The 16,414-nt window shown below is 37.3% G+C and overlaps 1 protein-coding gene and 1 long non-coding RNA gene across 3 annotated transcripts in view; one reads left to right on the forward strand and one right to left on the reverse strand.

Annotated features, from left to right (window-relative positions):
• LOC129735992 (uncharacterized) overlaps positions 1 to 16,414 on the forward strand; it is a 17,780-nt gene continuing 1,366 nt past the window's right edge. Inside the window, exons 1-5 of one of the 2 annotated variants that reach the window (XR_008732048.1) lie at positions 1 to 354; positions 858 to 902; positions 2,950 to 3,011; positions 5,638 to 5,710; positions 7,100 to 7,215. This is a non-coding gene — a long non-coding RNA (uncharacterized LOC129735992). Of the gene's footprint in view, positions 355 to 857; positions 903 to 2,949; positions 3,012 to 5,637; positions 5,711 to 7,099; positions 7,216 to 16,414 lie in introns of those variants that run through there. The other variant, XR_008732047.1, reaches the window with a different exon arrangement.
• EMP2 (epithelial membrane protein 2) overlaps positions 8,750 to 16,414 on the reverse strand; it is a 23,123-nt gene continuing 15,458 nt past the window's right edge. Inside the window, exons 2-5 of the mRNA XM_055709207.1 lie at positions 15,879 to 15,990; positions 13,615 to 13,708; positions 12,108 to 12,254; positions 8,750 to 11,520 (exon numbers count right to left, since the gene is read on the reverse strand). Of these exons, the coding sequence (XP_055565182.1) occupies positions 11,336 to 11,520; positions 12,108 to 12,254; positions 13,615 to 13,708; positions 15,879 to 15,956 (504 nt within the window). The 5' untranslated portion in view covers positions 15,957 to 15,990 and the 3' untranslated portion in view covers positions 8,750 to 11,335. The remainder of the gene's footprint in view (positions 11,521 to 12,107; positions 12,255 to 13,614; positions 13,709 to 15,878; positions 15,991 to 16,414) is intronic.

Here is a 16,414-nt window from a genome sequence, read left to right on the forward strand (position 1 = left end):
AGTAAGTGTTTGGGGTTTTTAAAAACAAGTTGACCTTCAAGGAAAAAAAAATGCTTTGGTGTTACTGTGTATTTAACGTGATTTTTCTTCTGTTGTGTTTAAGTACACCTTGATTACTTTAGCACTTTTTGCAAATATGACTAGGCTTTTACTGTAGGTTTTATGACAATGTAATATTTGTTTCCTCCTTTGTCAGACAGTGCTTCCAAGTGCAGACCATCAAAATACAGTAGTAAACCAGTTTGGACCCTCTGCTTTCTGTCCTGATATCATAAATATACCAAGCTCCTCAAATACACTTCTGCTATCACCTTACTCTGGTTTCACTTTAGCACATGTCTTAGACTATACAGGGTATGTATCTATAGAGTTGAATAGTAGAATCTAGTTAATGTCCTTATATTGCTTTAAAGCATTTATGAGAAAATTTACTTTTCCTCTCAACTTTTTTATTGGCTGTTAAATTTTAATAGTTGGATTTAAACAATGTTATCATTAGGTGTCCACTGCGGTTGCAGTATCTCCAGCTTACCCATTGCGGTCGAAGCCAGGTGATCAGCCCTAAGTGCTTCGTGGGCTGTTTGGGCACTGATTTCTTACTGAATGACAGGAAATGCAGTGGAAAGGTTGGAGATCAGGTGTCCACCTTTTCTTCTTCCTCTCTGTTATCCAATGGGATTTTTCTGCACCAGCTAGTAAGAAGATAATAACTTACTTTGGCCTCTTTATAGACAAAACCAAAATAACTGGGTTTATAACAAAAATGTTATTTCTTGTGCATAGGCTCATTTTTATTTCCTTAAACAGATACTTCATGTACTGCCTTCTTTTCCTTATATTTTCCACTTATTCTCTAGTGCCAGGAGAGATCTGATCAGACCCTTGGTTACTGCTGTGATCTCGTAAGTAAACAGCTGCAAGATGATGTAAAACAAAGACATCATTAATACTGTAAAAAAATGAAAGACAGGTTACCACAGAACTTCTTTCCTGAGGAAATTTTGTAAGCAAGCAGGAATCAGTTCTACTCTGATTTTTCTGTGTCTGAATTTTACTACCATTTATCAAATATTTTTTGTCCCAAATCAGAAATGCAAAAAAAGAATTTAAAGTGCACAGTCAAGGTCAGTACTGAAAAAAATACTGTGCAAGCTGCAGGAATCCTTGTTTAGTTGGAATCTGGCCTTCAAGCTTGTGAAGAAGCCACTTATCTGCTACCTGATCTTGTTTTGTTGCTTTATTTAATCTGGCAATTAATCCACTGTATGCTGTGTTACTGGAATAATATGAAATCTTATTTCTGATTACAGTCCACCTGCCATTTTTAATTTAATGCTCCCTTCTCATGGTATTTTCAAGATTTTCTGAGTGTTTACAGTCCCTTCCATCCCTGACCACTCTGTGATTCTGTATGTATTACTGCATATAATCTGCCAATTATTTGTCTGCTGTTTGCAAAAAGCAATGATTTATGAATGTGCAACTGTGTGATATGGGACTGGAAAAATATGACAGGATGGTCTATATGTCTGTATGGGTAAAATTTCTTTTAGCATAGGATCCTGCATGGCTGATACTTGCATGGCTGACACCAGGTTTATGTCTTCAGCCTTTGGGTTTCATTGTGAAGTCAAATTTACATTGCTCAAAGCATGCATGAGGTTTCTTACCTTGCTTTGGAAGGTAGTAGTCAGCATTATTTTTCAGTACATTCACTTCAAGTTGCATTTTTAAACTTTATTTTACAGAAAAAAATATTAATGTGGTTTTTGGCTTCTGAATATCCAAATTAATCTTTGCTTATGGCAAAAATGAAATCAGTAAAGAAGATTTGTTGGTTTATAATTGCATAGGAATAAGATCCAAAACATTAACTTGACACAGCTGGAGTAGTTTGGTTATATTGTTACCAGCAGTTAAAACCAGGGTATCCAGAGGAAAGAAGGTAAAAGCTGGCATTTGTGTGGTTGCAACAATCACAAAGTGTGCCTAGGACTCCCTTGTTTCTTACGGAGAAATCTGCAGGGAATCGACTGTGTTAAATGGCTGTTCTTTTGATCAAAACCCGATGCAGTAGATCTACTGCTTCTGGGTACTTAGCATTTCCTCCACTTACACGATGTCCTGATGGCTGGCACCAGGCAAGCCCAGGCAAGTGTCCCACGATACAAGTAGTGCTAATGGCAAACAAATACCCCCTTAGTCGATTTTATCTTTTTCTCAGAGTAAATTGCACTTCATATGTTTCTAGACCCACTAATCTTAGACAGATGTTTTACACCCTCAGATCAACTGGATTATTTTAGACATATACAAAGTCTGCAGGAAGTAATTTACCATCTACACTGTAAAATGAACCTCTCAGCAGGTATACATTTCAGCATGCCTAACGGCATCTACTGATATTTTTGAGTTTTAAGTGACCCCAGGTCTGAGACAACAGAATGTACCCCAGTAGATCTCACAACGTACCGCACTAATGCCATTTGCTATGCAGTCTGAGATGATGAAATTGCCAGGTTTTGGGTAATGTGAGTAATTGGTGGTTTAGAGAGCACAGAAATGTAGTACAATTAATGTGTGCCCTGTTTTCATAAAGCAAACAGAATAACTTGTTTTACTAAGATGAAAGCAAATATGGTTTATTTCTATAAAAGATGTCTAGAATATGAACATTCCTGATGCATAGCAGATTCTGCTGTTAATAAATTGTAGCAATGCACAAGTTAGTAAGTTAAATGCATTTAATTTTTTTTTCTGTGCCATCATTTATTAAGTGGTTTAGTAACATTTTTTTACTGTGCCATTATTTTGTTGTTTTAATTGTGTCTTGGTAAATGAATGCAACTTTTAATGGTTGATATATTTGTGTAGCTATTTTCCATGCTCTTTTTAGAAAAGAATTCATTCTTGTATATTTCCAAACAAATTTTTCCTATTTTTTATCAGTTCTTACGAAGTCATGCTGGTCTCCACGGAAAATGAAAATCCAGCAACTGCAAATAGTTCAGGTATTGAAATTTAATGTTGAATGCATGCTAGTGAATTTACTACAGAATATAAAAAGTACATCTAGAATATTGCCCACTACTCGTGTCTTTTCATTTAAAAAATGTCATTAAAATCCAATTGTGATTCTGAAACGCTTTCACATGTGCCAGATCTTTGTGTGTGTGATTTTTTAATTGAAACATTAACATGCTTTCACTTTATTAAGATGTCTGCCTGTAGACTGACATTATTTTTATAATGTTTAAATTAAAACTATTAGAAGTCTAGTATGAGGTGCACTAATGAAAACTTTTTTACACCCAAGCCTCTGTTTTATTATTACAACATTCTTTTCAGGGGATAGCATACAAAGACAAGGATTAATTTAAGTTTTTAAAAATCAAATTATTGTAACTTAAGATAGTTTAAAATAGTAGAAACACTACATTTTTTCTGTTAAGCTTGACTCATGTAAATATGTAGTGAGCATTCTGAGCAGCACTTTCCTCACTGTGATAGCAGTTGCTGCTTAAAGGAAGTATCACCCTTTAATCAAGAGTAATACACAGCAGGCTGTTTGTCCTCTCTACACTTCTTTCTTCATTGCAATTGGACTAATTTACTGGGAAAAAAACTTCCAGAGAAACCCTAGCCCACAAAATCTTGAATAGCATCTCAGAATGCATGCTTTCCAACAGTGCTGCCTTCCAGAGATGTCTTTGATATTTAGAGCCCCTCTAAGCCAGTTCTGGGCAGGCTGAGCTGACGTGCTAGATAGCTGCTTCTTAGAGGCAATACTGAGCATTCTTGGTGCGTCTGTCATTTGTGTAAGACTATTGTCCCATGTGTTTTGGGAGTGGGGGTCTTTAATATTCTGCTGCTCTGATAAGGGTTAAAAAGTGTGATTGCAACAGTGTAAATTAAGACTTTTAGATAAAACTTGTTTACATATTTTAACCTTCTGTGAAAACTGTGTTACAGCTGTTCCAAATATTCCTAAAATGCTAACGGTATGTAGGTGCTTAGATTTGGGGTAAATATATGAACACATAATGTAGGTATGCGGACTGTCATACCTCTTGCTTTTGTTATTGTTCTATTACCTTTTTAAAGATAAACTTATAAGGAAAAGAATGATGTGAATAGTGATGATGGAATGTCATACTGCTTTTCCCCTTGGAAACTGAGACCTTTACTCTGGATGATTTTCTGTGTTGACACATAATACCTATTTTATGTATTGACAATTTTTGTCAGGGACAATTTTAAGAAACAGGTAAGTAATGATGAAATCAGATGATAATTGTAAGAATTCCCTTGGTATTTCACGTGTTCTTCACTTCATTTACAGGGTGGTTTTGATGATCAATCTAAATTGGAAAACACTTAGAAGGACAAGCACAAAGCAGGGTGGGGAGATCCTAACCCATTTTAGGAATAGCAGATGTGTGGTTTGTGATGTCTGCACCCCTAATAGTTACACAGATTAAGAATGGCTTTAGAATTAAGAAGAAATACTTGTAGTCTCTATAACTACCCTTCTTTGCAAGCATGTTTGAAGATCTTCTGTTATATGCTAGTAGTCTGACTTATAAAAATAGTTTACAAACTCCTTGGCTCCTATATTTTAAGTACCTAAATGCAAGGGAAAAAGAGAAAATTTGGCATCTTCCCCTACACTGTTTGCAGGTACTCAGGTAGATTCTTATTCTTGATATGAACACGTATCAAATAAATACTTCTGGTGAAACTAGGCCTAATTTTTGGTGGGTTTGTGTTTTGTGCTAATAAAATTGACTCCTGATTCTTTGTAGTCACTACTGGTCACACTTCTTATCAGAATAATTTTAAAATCAAATTACTTGAAAAATGTAATTTGAACAAATGTTTTACTAAATCATCAAATCACAGACTGGTTTGGGTTGGAAGGGACCTTCAAGATCACCCAGTCCCAGCCCCCTGCCACGGGCAGGGACACCTCCCACCCGCCCAGGTGGCTCCCAGCCCCGTCCAGCCTGGCCTTGGACATGCCGGGGATGGGGCACCCACAGCTGCTCTGGGCAGCCTGTGCCAGCGCCTCAGCACCCTCACAGGAAGAATTTCTTCCCAATATCTCATCTAAGCAGATTTACATTAGATGCCAAGCTGTACACTGCAACTCTTTGATAATTACTGTATTGAAATTGATTATCATTTTTTGTAAGCTGCCCCATTGGTATAATGCCATTCAGCTTGTTTCACAGTTTTGGTAACAGGCACATAGCTTGGAGAGAAATTTGAAAGCTGTTTTGTCAGTGGAATAAATTTCCTGCTGTTCTGTGTGGGATGAATTATTATCCTTCTACTGTCTATATGACTGAAAGATGAAAATCAGTAGTTACAAGGATTGATGATGGCCTCATTCTGTTCAGGTTTCACTTAATGATAATCTAGCTGGACTAAACTGAAGCAATCTTACAGTTTCAAGAAATTTTCACTTGGTGGATTGTTTTGTAAAAAAGAGTCTTAGCCTGAAATTAACATCTCACAACAGGGAAAAAACCTCAGCATGCAGAGAAAAATCAATCATATATGAAGTAAGGATTTTAACAACTCTGTCTTTTGATTATAGAAAAATAATATTTAAAGCTTGCATCTTGTTTGCAGGAGAACAGAAACAGAGCAGAAATACTTATGGAATGCACAGTTCCTAAAGTTGAGAGAAGAAACATCAAATGAGGTACTCATTTATTCAACTTTTGTAGGACAGTAATTTTTAAAGTGTGGACTTGCATATTGCAGGGTGGTTTGCAACTTGATGGGTAGCTCGACCTTTTTAAAGACCTTTTCAAATGGGAAAGGAGCAGTGTTTAAGTTGGGTTTTGAAGGAGTAGGTTTCTGCTTTGCCACGAGGAGGCTCTATTGTAACAGTGCTGGAGCAGTGAAAGTTTCTGTAGGAGATACCTTCGTTAGAAATGAACACACAAAACCCCCTAACGCCAAAATCTGTTCCAGTCCTCCTTCCCCCTTTGTATTCATTTTCCTCTGCTTTGTCTCTTCCTTCCCCAGCCTCCCCCTCCAAATCTGTCATGCCTAAAAATGTGTGAAAACAGGATTTAAACTACCCTTGCTCTGTGAGCTTTTAGGTTCCAAAACAGTTTTAATTCTTCAATACAGATAATTTAAGAATGAGAATTTCCTGCTGAAAATATTTTACTACAAATAAAAAATATAAAGTAATATTAAGAAAATCCTCTCAAGAATAAGAGAATATGTCACCTTTTTTACTTCTGGCTGATAATATATTAAGAAGGTTGAGTCTGTGAAGCAGTGCACACGTGTTATTTTCCTACCTTTTCCTTTGTAGCAATGTGTACGTACTTGGTTTAAATGAAGTTTTCTGACCTTCAGCATTTATGACAGTAACACTTTTTTATTACTTTTTTAGAAAGAGAATTTAACTTTTTGGAGGTTTTTTGAAGGGGAAAAAGAACACCAGCTTTCTTCTCCAAGAAGCCGCAGTAAAGTAGATCAAAATCTGCACCACATGATATAGTTCAGATATTATCAGGATTGTTTCATATCTGTTGAAATTTATTATAGCAGTTGAATTTCATGAAGGCACCTGCAGTTTTACTCATCTGTGCAATGTACACCTGTTTAAAGCTAAGTAACCAAGTACATGCACAGGTTTGTGGCTTTTTGGCTAAATTTATTAAGGAGGAAAAAAACCCAGAACACAAAAAAACCCCACATCTAGAAATTCAGTTAGGTTAGTGCAGTAATGATCCAAAGTAAACAAACATCACTCTAGATGTAATGGTAACCTCTTCAGAACTCCTTTTGGTAACGCACAAGATGTTGTTCTAAATTGTTATTACGAGCCTGCATCTTCTACTTTGGGGAAAATTTTACTGGACAGGTAGAAACCAATTGTCTGCAACATGCTGAGTATTAATACATGAACATCAGGTCACCTGTGACACTTCTGTTAGTTTGGAAACTCTACAGACAGTAACAATTCAGAAGTTTATATATTTATACAAAGCGAAGTTCATATGAATAAGTAGTGTAACTGGCTTACTTGTAATCGCTGTTTAAATAACACTGGTTTTGTCTTGGTGCCTAGATTTTAAAGCAATTCCCTCACTGCCAAGGAGCCCTCCCTGCCCAGAGCTTGCTGCAGAATCCAAAGACCCTCCCCAGGGTCCTGAAATGAGAAGTGGCTTATGTGCAAAATCCCTAAGGGGCTGCACTGTCCCAGACCCTCACAGAAGTTGACCCAAGTGTGCTTCCCGGCACAGTTATCACTTACATCTGTCCTGGGAAAACCTCAATAACGCTTCTGCATCCCACTGGAAGAAAATAGGCAAAATAAAGGCTTTGCCACTTTCAGTGGCTTGCTGGTTATCACAGGTTATCATCTCAAAGCTCTGCTTTGTCATTCAATGAAAAGATGTGTGTGGATGTTACAGACCATTTTATGATATAGAATCTATAACTGTTTTTAAAACTCTTTAGGAGACCCAGACTACCTTAAGTGGTCACTGTTGTTCCACTATTAAGTACAATAACAATATAGTTGTTACTTGCAGCGAGTTCCTTGTCAGAGCATTGTTTATACAGCAGACAGTGTTCATTTCCTTGTGTTTCCTACTTGTTAGTCTGTTACGAACTTCACTCCATTAAATTCTGTAAGCTTGTTTCTACAGCCTTGAAAATGGAAGTCTTGTTTTGACAACCAATTTACTTCCACATTTCACTTTCTTTCATCTGATTAATCCAGAAAGGATTATTGCACATACAAAGAAATGAAAAATATAATAAAATTTTAAGCTTCATTACGGTCTTTATTTCAGTGGCATTGATGAACCGTTTTAGGGATCTTAGCTCTCTTCAGTGTTTGGAAAGGTAGTGGCTCGTCTTACTCTTTTTTTAGAAATCACAGGAAGAATTCTTTTGTTTTGTGTCTAGCTAAATGGCACAAGCTTCCACAACACTCAAGATAAGACACTACTGCTGTAGTCCCTCCCTTATTTTGAAGCCATTAAGAGCTCTTTAAAATTAATAGTTGGTATAACTCGGGTAAAAACATAGTTAATGCCTAAACAGCACAGTTTCTATCACCTACAATGTTGGTTCTTTGGGGTTTTTTTCACAAGATATCTCATAGCAAGGTAGTGCAGAACTTCATTTTCTCTTGTCCTGGATGGAATACATTTAAAAAAATACATGTTTTTTGAAAAAGAAAAACTAATTGACATAAATATTCTAGATTTTTTTTCCATCATTGTTTCCTGTACTTCCTTTCAGATGCTTACTTGCTGGGTAAAAAATGTCAGGTAGATTCACAGCTGCTACTGAATATTTTAATAGTTTGGACTTTTCCCTTTTGTTCACTATAAATAGAAGGCAGAAGTTTTATGGGGCTTGGGTAACTGTTCCTGAGGAGTTGGGGGTGTTGTTTCGGATCAATCTGTACAAACCCATCTGTGTTGTTATCATCTCAGTGCAAACCTGAAGGCTGGACCAGAGCAGATACAGAACTGGCCTATTTTCTCACATGGTCAAGGCACTCCGCCTAATCTTAAATACACAGCTCATTCTGCAAATGATGAAAAAATCCACCAACTTACAAGTAAACTACTTCTCAGAGCATCTGTGGATCTTGCATTACTCAGTAGCTATTCTTCTGACACCATACACTTAGATGCTCAATACACTGATATTTACTCTGCTTACCCTGGGAAGTCTTCAACAAAGGACAAAAATAACCAGCTTGTGGTTCTAGTACAGGCAAGAAGAATTTAATTTTACCTGTTCATACAAATACTCAACTATTTCTCATCCAACATTGTGTAAGTATAGCCCAAGCTTAAAGACAAGGTCAGATTGCTAAATGTATTGAGCTTGCTATTACAGTACAAGAATTGCTTTTAACTTTATTTTCATGTACAGTTTCAGAATATAGAGAGCATAAAAAAATGGTATATTTTAAAGGCATATCAGGTAGAAAGAATATCCTAAAATATGTTTGTCCTGTTAAAACTCTAGTTCACACTGGTTTGGCATTTGTTTTCTTGGTAGACAGAACATTCCCATCTGTTCTATGTGGTACCATGTGCATGCCGCTGTTTGTACACGGTGGTGTGCGTGCTTTCCACTTTTAATTAAAGGAACAGAGCTTGTACTGTGGAATTAAGCTGTGTGTTCATGTATATATACATCTTTATTTTAAATATTTGCTCTATAAATGACCAGAACATTATCCAGGCAAAAAACTGAAGAAGCATTTCTTTAAGTCAGTGGCACAACAGCTTAACTTAGAATTTTACAGGACTGTCTTCTAGATATAAGATACTATTAATCTCTATTTGCTTAAGAATTTCCCTTACTACTTCATGTTTGAATAGAACTAGCAAAATGCCTAGCTAATACTCTTATCTACTTTCAACCTTAAATCTGCATCTGCTTGTTTAAGACAAATTCTGCTTGCTAGCAAAATCCAGGTTTTAAATCTGGAATGTATTCAGCAAACTGTAGAAACACTTTTTTAAAAAGTAGGGTAATAATTCTTGAAATGCAGAGCATTCCCACTAAGAGAAAAAACCTGGCAAAATATTAGCATCATGCTGGACTGGTGAGAATGCATTTTGCTCAGACTGATTTGGGGGTTTACTATGATTACAACTTCTAACATGCTGTCCTGCTTATCGTCTAATTTCTTAACAGTTGTGTTGGGCTTTCTTCACTCCCAAAAGACAAGTAGTACATGCCAAAGCATTTTAAGATGTTCAATGCATGGAGGGGGAACTATATGACCTATTACTCATGTTGGAGGCATTTCCTATACAGCGGTGCACCTGAACTTGTACTGTGTGAGAAATCAAGGATAAATTATCTGAAGGAATGGGTCAGACCATCAGCAGATGTATAACACAGTATCGACTTTAGTAAAGCCAAACTACTTTGTAATAACAAATTTGTTCTACATGAAGTGTAAGACCTCGTTTAAAACTATTCACTCTTTTATTGCCTGTGTATTGGGCCAGCTGTAGTGAATATACAGAAATAAATAAATGGTTAGTGCGTTTAAGAAGTCAAATCTGTATCTAAGCATCAAAGCTGCGACTAACCAGAAAAAGCCATTTCATTCGTTCTCCACACTGACCTCCCAGCTCCGACACCAGCATCAGGCAAAGCCAGTAGTGGCTGAGCAGTTAAGCCTGGTATTACAGTACAGTCTTATCTCACAAAATTATTGAAAAATAAAAATCACCAAGTCATTTTGTCCCAAAAAAAAAATCCCGGAATTCGTAAGCACAGCGACTGCACTCTGATTTATTTAGTAGGAGTGTTTAGTTCAAGTGAAATCCACAAAGGAATTTAGAATGAATTTTTTAAAGGGCAATTTCCTAGTGGGCAGTCTCGGGGAATGCTTTTGTAAATGATGTATTAACCATGAAATCACGGTATAATAAAAGCCCTGTGTAATAACCATGTTGAGTTTGGCTGTAAAAACCAAAATTTGGCATTACTTGATCACTAATTTGCTTAGGAATTTGCAGATGTAGGCAAAGTAATGCTTTCCACCACCACCCCTTTTCTTCCTTCCAGAAAGTCTATGCACAATGCAAAAGTAAAAGGATATAGGACTTGCGTGGGATATTTCTTACTGCTCAGACTGTTCTGGTCCCACGTTGTGCAGTGGATTTGCTGGTAAATTCTCCTGCCAAAGGCTCTGTATGCTTAAATTAAATGTGAAAGGAATCAAGAGAATCACTTGCTGGAGTACAAAAAGGAGTTGTTTACTCTTGCAAAGCAAGTGGCTTTAATAAAAGCTTGATGACATGTACTGCACATTATGAAGAGCAGGACATCAGCCCTCTGCCAAAACAGGCACACCAAGTGCAGCTTTGGCTTTTACAATTGTTTGCTTTTTCACTGTGATCTGGGCCTCATTTTTCACTCCCCCATATTTAAACCCGTTCCAAAGGGATACATCTGGTCCAGGAATATAGTTAGCATACTGCTTACAAACTGATTTGCATGGGCTTTATTTGTAATCTGCTAGAGGCCAGGAACAAACTGTTAATGTCTAGTAAAGGGAAAACCATTTATGATGATGAAATATGTAAAAGAAACATCTTGGCTCTGTCCTGCTCAGACCCCTGACCTGTAGGTGCCAGGCATTCCATTAAACCTGCCGGATTTATTTTTTTTTTATTCTGTTTCATATCAAGAACACAGTACATTTTTAGAGAAACAATACCTTTACTACAAAACCATGTAAATGATTATGTACAAAATGGTTACTGGAATTTGGTTTTGTACTGTAGGGAAAGAAATAACTAGCTGCTGACATTTATTTACGCTTCCTTAATACTAGGTACATAACACCACTGATCAGAGTAAAGGCAAATGCAATCCAGGCTAAGACGAAGGAATAGCCATACTGGCCTTTAGAAACTTCAGTGCTATATTGATTGTTCTTGTGCAGTTCTTCATGCCTATCTGTGTAAATGGAAGCTGCAATCATAACACACAGACCTGGAGGAGGAAGAAAATAGTAAAGTTTAGCATCTCAAAATATTATCAATGTACATTGCAACTATTCACTGTCTCTCTTGTGTCAGCTGCTTCCACCAATGTCCTTTTTCTGCAGACACTCATTTTCCATCCTCAGAGTAACCCGGCAGCATTTCAGGACACATTTTCACTTTCTTTGGAATGGACTAAATCTGAAGTGCTGCTGTTTATTTATGTCATTTGCAGCAAACACAAAATAATTCTGCACACCTGGATAGTTTTAAAGACTAACAAAAAGTTAAGGGAATACTGTTACTGCCTGTAACGATTACAGAGTTATTTAATCTGTTCAAGTTCAGAATCTCAGAATCTTTCCCTTTAAAGTTTAAATGACTTTACTCTGAGCAGTGATGTCATCCATGTTTTAACTGCCTAAATAGTACAGAATAGAGAAGTTCACTGTTTAAACAAATACGAAGGATAAGCTCTGGCCTCAAGAGCCCTACAAATTTCTCATGCAGCTCATTCTTTTGGAAACGTTTTTCCCCTTCCCTTTCATACTTTAATGTAAACAACATTAAAGTCACAAGTGTTGAAAAATCACTCACATGACAGAAGCTGGATAATAGAGGTTAGCACAAATCTTTCTCCTTGCTTTAGACGGAAGAGTTGAAGAATGAAAACCAGAAATGCCACACAACAGAAAATAGTAGATAGGATCATGGTGGCCTGAACAGCCTGAATTGATTGATATTCTGCAAAAACAAAAACAGCCTTGATTAAAAATATGGTTTCTCTCTTTGCCTACTCCTGCAGAGGGGCAGAGCTATGTTATGTAAAGCAGGAGTTCAGCGGATACAGCAAACCAGCTGTGCGTGCATTGCCTAGGGTGGTTCTCCTGTGCTTCCTTGGCGTTAATACCGCCCATCGTTTAAGGATTTTTACAAGCTTTTCATAAAACTGAATAAAAATACTGAAGAAACTATTTCTCCCACACCACATCCTCTGCTACCATGAACGTACTAAGAGCACAGTGAAACTGCCAGGTGTCCCAAACGGCTTACAAAGCAGACCCGAGCCTCTCACCAGACCTGAGACAGCTCTGTCCAGGAAGATGTAACCAGACAGGATATCCACACTCGGCACAGAAGATTCCTTTGATTCAGGTTTTGCACCCTGTCAAATACTTCCCTATAACTAGGAGCTAAAGTTTCCAATTAAATTTGTAACTACATCTAGTTGCTCTGTGTAACTTTGCTGCAATGACACAGACAAGCTAAGCCACACAGGTAAGCTCCTTAGGGCACCTCTCCTCTAGCGTAGCTACACTGCAGATAGTCGGTCTGTGAACAGCAGACACACCTGAGCTACTTATAATCTAGCTCGTTTGGGTACCTAATTTCAAGGAATGCATAGTAATACAGACATCAAATGCAAATTCATTAAACTCATGTTAGCTTAGATATGCCTGTGCGTAATGGATCATCTCACTGCAGCACTGAAATGCCCTAAAACAACCTGATGCTTGGAAAGCAAAGTCACTTTGTGGGTACGTGGCTCTTCAAGTCATCTGCCTCTTTAATATACACAAAGATAGAAAGTGTAGAAATAAAGTAAATGTAACATTTTGGATTTTTTTTATTTTTTGTAAAGCAGGAGTTTGGGCTGTGCTTTATATTAAGTCCTCTTGTATTCTGACTTTCTTCCACTTTCCCCCCTATTCTACACAGCCAGTATTTTTAGGTTCTTCTTTGAAAGTTAAAGTTAAATTCTGAGGCAAATCCTATCACTTTAGCCACACTTTTGGATAACTTCACTGGTTTTACCAGATCTGGTTTTTTAAGAATTCTTTATCACTCATTATTAGTTTGTGTTTAGTCTCTTGCACTGGGTTTTCAAGTGCACTTGACAGTTTCCTCTGTCTTTCTCTAACAGAAACTGTTGGAAGAGTTTGCTTTTCCAAATGAAAAGCCAGTATTAAAGTTGCCAGAAGTCCTGAGCAGTTGCAGCATGCAGATTTTTGAACAAATGTATTATTGCCCCTGCAAATTTCATAGCGATTTCACCAGATCTCCTGCTAAAGGAACCAAGACATGGGCACAGAGAGACACTCACCCTGGAATTGGTCAGTAATAGCCACACAGGTGCTAGTATTCATGTCACAGATTCTCCAGACATCTGTAGAAAAATTATCTCCTACCCACCAGGCCTGTGAAATAAAAGTAAAGGGCTCTTACAGGGAGAAAAAACCCAAACCACAACAAAAAACACCCACAAAGCTCCTTTGTACCAGTGTATCCTGATCAGACGCATCAGCTGGAACAAATTTCTGTTCATTTTTGATACTTAACTCTGAAACTAAATGTGAGATCTAATGGAATTTTGGAATGAAGGGTGTATCATTCATTATTCACCTATCACTTTCATTTTAGACCTGTGTAAAGTAGAAAAGGGAATAGATGGCAATCTTAAACACCCCAAAGCACAAGGGATTTTCCACTGTTTGGGCAGAAATTTTGGATAGTCAGTGATTACTCACTCCTTAAGATACCTAGACGAGATCTGCTTTGTTCATCCAGACCCTGCTTAGGATGCACAACTCTTTAAAGGCACAGCATTTTTAAATTTGCTGGAAATAGCAGGGTATACATCTATGAAACAGAAACCCTCTATAAATTTTCTGGTTCCTGACACTGAATTGAATCAGTCCCAACTTAATGTAGCTGTGCTGTCAATGTGCAAATGCAGTATGTACTCTGTGGCATCTGACTGGAAGTGGCTAGCGACAACTTAAGATCCTTCTGTGGTAGTTCTATTTTGATGTTTTAACATGTAACACAAAATGGAACTAAATGTTTGAACAGATTTTTACAGTAGCCTGGGAAATGCCAAGCACTCCACACAAGTGGCATTTCCTCAGGAAACCTATTCCCATTCTGATAGCTACCCAGGCCCTTGTTTTGACTAGAGTTGGAAAAATAAGACTTTTAAATATGATTCCTAATAGTATCTGCTGTTTAAATAGGCATTCCAGAAACCTCACAGTTTACCGCGCAGCTCTGAAAACAATACTGCAGTAAAAACTATAAAATATTTTAATAGACGTAGGTGTATTAGTAAGTGTTCTAAGAAAAAGCATTACTTTCTTTGCACGCCACTCATTTGCATTTTGCAGTCCAAGTTCAGTATACTATTTTTCAGCTCTGAGCACTATTTATTTTCATGACTATAAAAAGCCTCTGAAGAGGATAAAATCTAATAGAAAGTGCTTACACAGTTTAAGTTCATAATTGTTTAAAGGTAACTAATGACACAAAGCAGAATGCATGGGGTTTTATTTCTATAACAATTTTTTTTGTATGTATCAGAACTGAACTAAGAATAAGTTGCTTTGTCCACTGACCTAGCTTTCTAACTATTCAAAAGAAAGGGTAAGACAACCTGCTTCAGTGCTCAATTAATAACCTCCTTCAACAGAACAAATCAACCAGCTGACTGAAAGATAACATCTGCGTTTGTACAATTTTGCAACAAAAAGTTATGGGTAATATATCATTTCAGTTGGAACACAGTCTTGGAAAAGATTATGGGATTCACACCAGCTTCACTGAGTACAGTAAAGTATTTTCAGCAGAAAATTCTTTTAACCCTAAAAGCCTGCACGTACACTGAAACTCTTAAGAGACAGAAAGACTCCCAGTGCACCGGTAAGAGTACCAATCATGACAGTGGACTTTTTGGAAAGAGGAAAAATCATTTAAGGGCTAGGTGTAAATCTGGGAGGTAAATTCTTTCTGGTCACAAAAACGAAAAGGAAATTTGAAAAGAGTGTAACATAAATTATTTTAAAACTTTGTGCTGAAACCGCTTCACCCAAATGGAAACTAAAAAATTCATGGTGTCTCTTTCATGATTTAAGTGAGCATCTTGGACAACCATTCCTGAGGCAAAGCATACCTTGACTGAAATTACCCCCATGCATCAGTCACGAGCTATTTGGCTTCATACATTCACCACAAAGAGACGACAGATTCCCCCCACCCTTTCCCTCATATCTAGCTGAACCAAGTATACCTCTACATACTCCCTGGCCGAGTACCTCACAGGGGAGATTAGCTGCACAACATGGGCTTATAACATGATGTCATACAAATGCATGGCATGTACTTGTATAGTCTTAATCCATGTGTACCAGCAGCATACCTATTCAAGCAAGGCATTTGTGATACAAAAAGGTATAAGGAGACCAGGGTGCCTAACAAAGTTCAGTGTTTTTAATGAGCAAGTTGAAGACAACTAGGAGAAGAATACTTCCATTTTTATGAAGCAAAGAAAAAAAAATGTGTGTTTGAGAGAGAAAGAGAAGAAATTATACTTACATTGTCAATAGTTGAGATGAACAGCAGTGCTGCCGAGGTTATGTGAAACACAATAATGAAAGCCAGAAGAATCAACATCCTTGATCTGTGGAGGCTTTAGTTTGAGATAAATCTGTTAAAAATAAGAGCATATATGAACTGTCTTTAAAAGCTGTCAACAGATCAACCTGTCATTACTCTATTTCACTGTGGCTGTGAGTAGTCAAGGTCAGCGTGAGTGCGTTTCAGAGCGCGGTGCTGTGAGTTAGGAACACTATACGCAGTTTGAGTCCACAGCAGGCATTCTTTCTCCAGAGATAAAAGATTTCACCTAATCAGACTTCACATCACCATAATAGCTTTCTGTTTGTTGTATGTGATACGTAACTAGCATCACTGCTTTTAAAATGAATCACAGCTTGAAATGCAGCCAAGAGGCATATTTTGCAACCTGCCAGTAGGATGGTTGCAGTGAGTAAACACACAGGAAAGTTTCTTTCTGTGTGCCTCTCCAGCAAGGATATAAAACTCCTTCTTGTTTACTTTTAGAGAAGTAG

The sequence above is a fragment of the Falco cherrug genome, chromosome 4 (assembly GCF_023634085.1).
Source record: "Falco cherrug isolate bFalChe1 chromosome 4, bFalChe1.pri, whole genome shotgun sequence".
Classification (NCBI taxonomy): Eukaryota; Metazoa; Chordata; class Aves; order Falconiformes; family Falconidae; genus Falco; species Falco cherrug.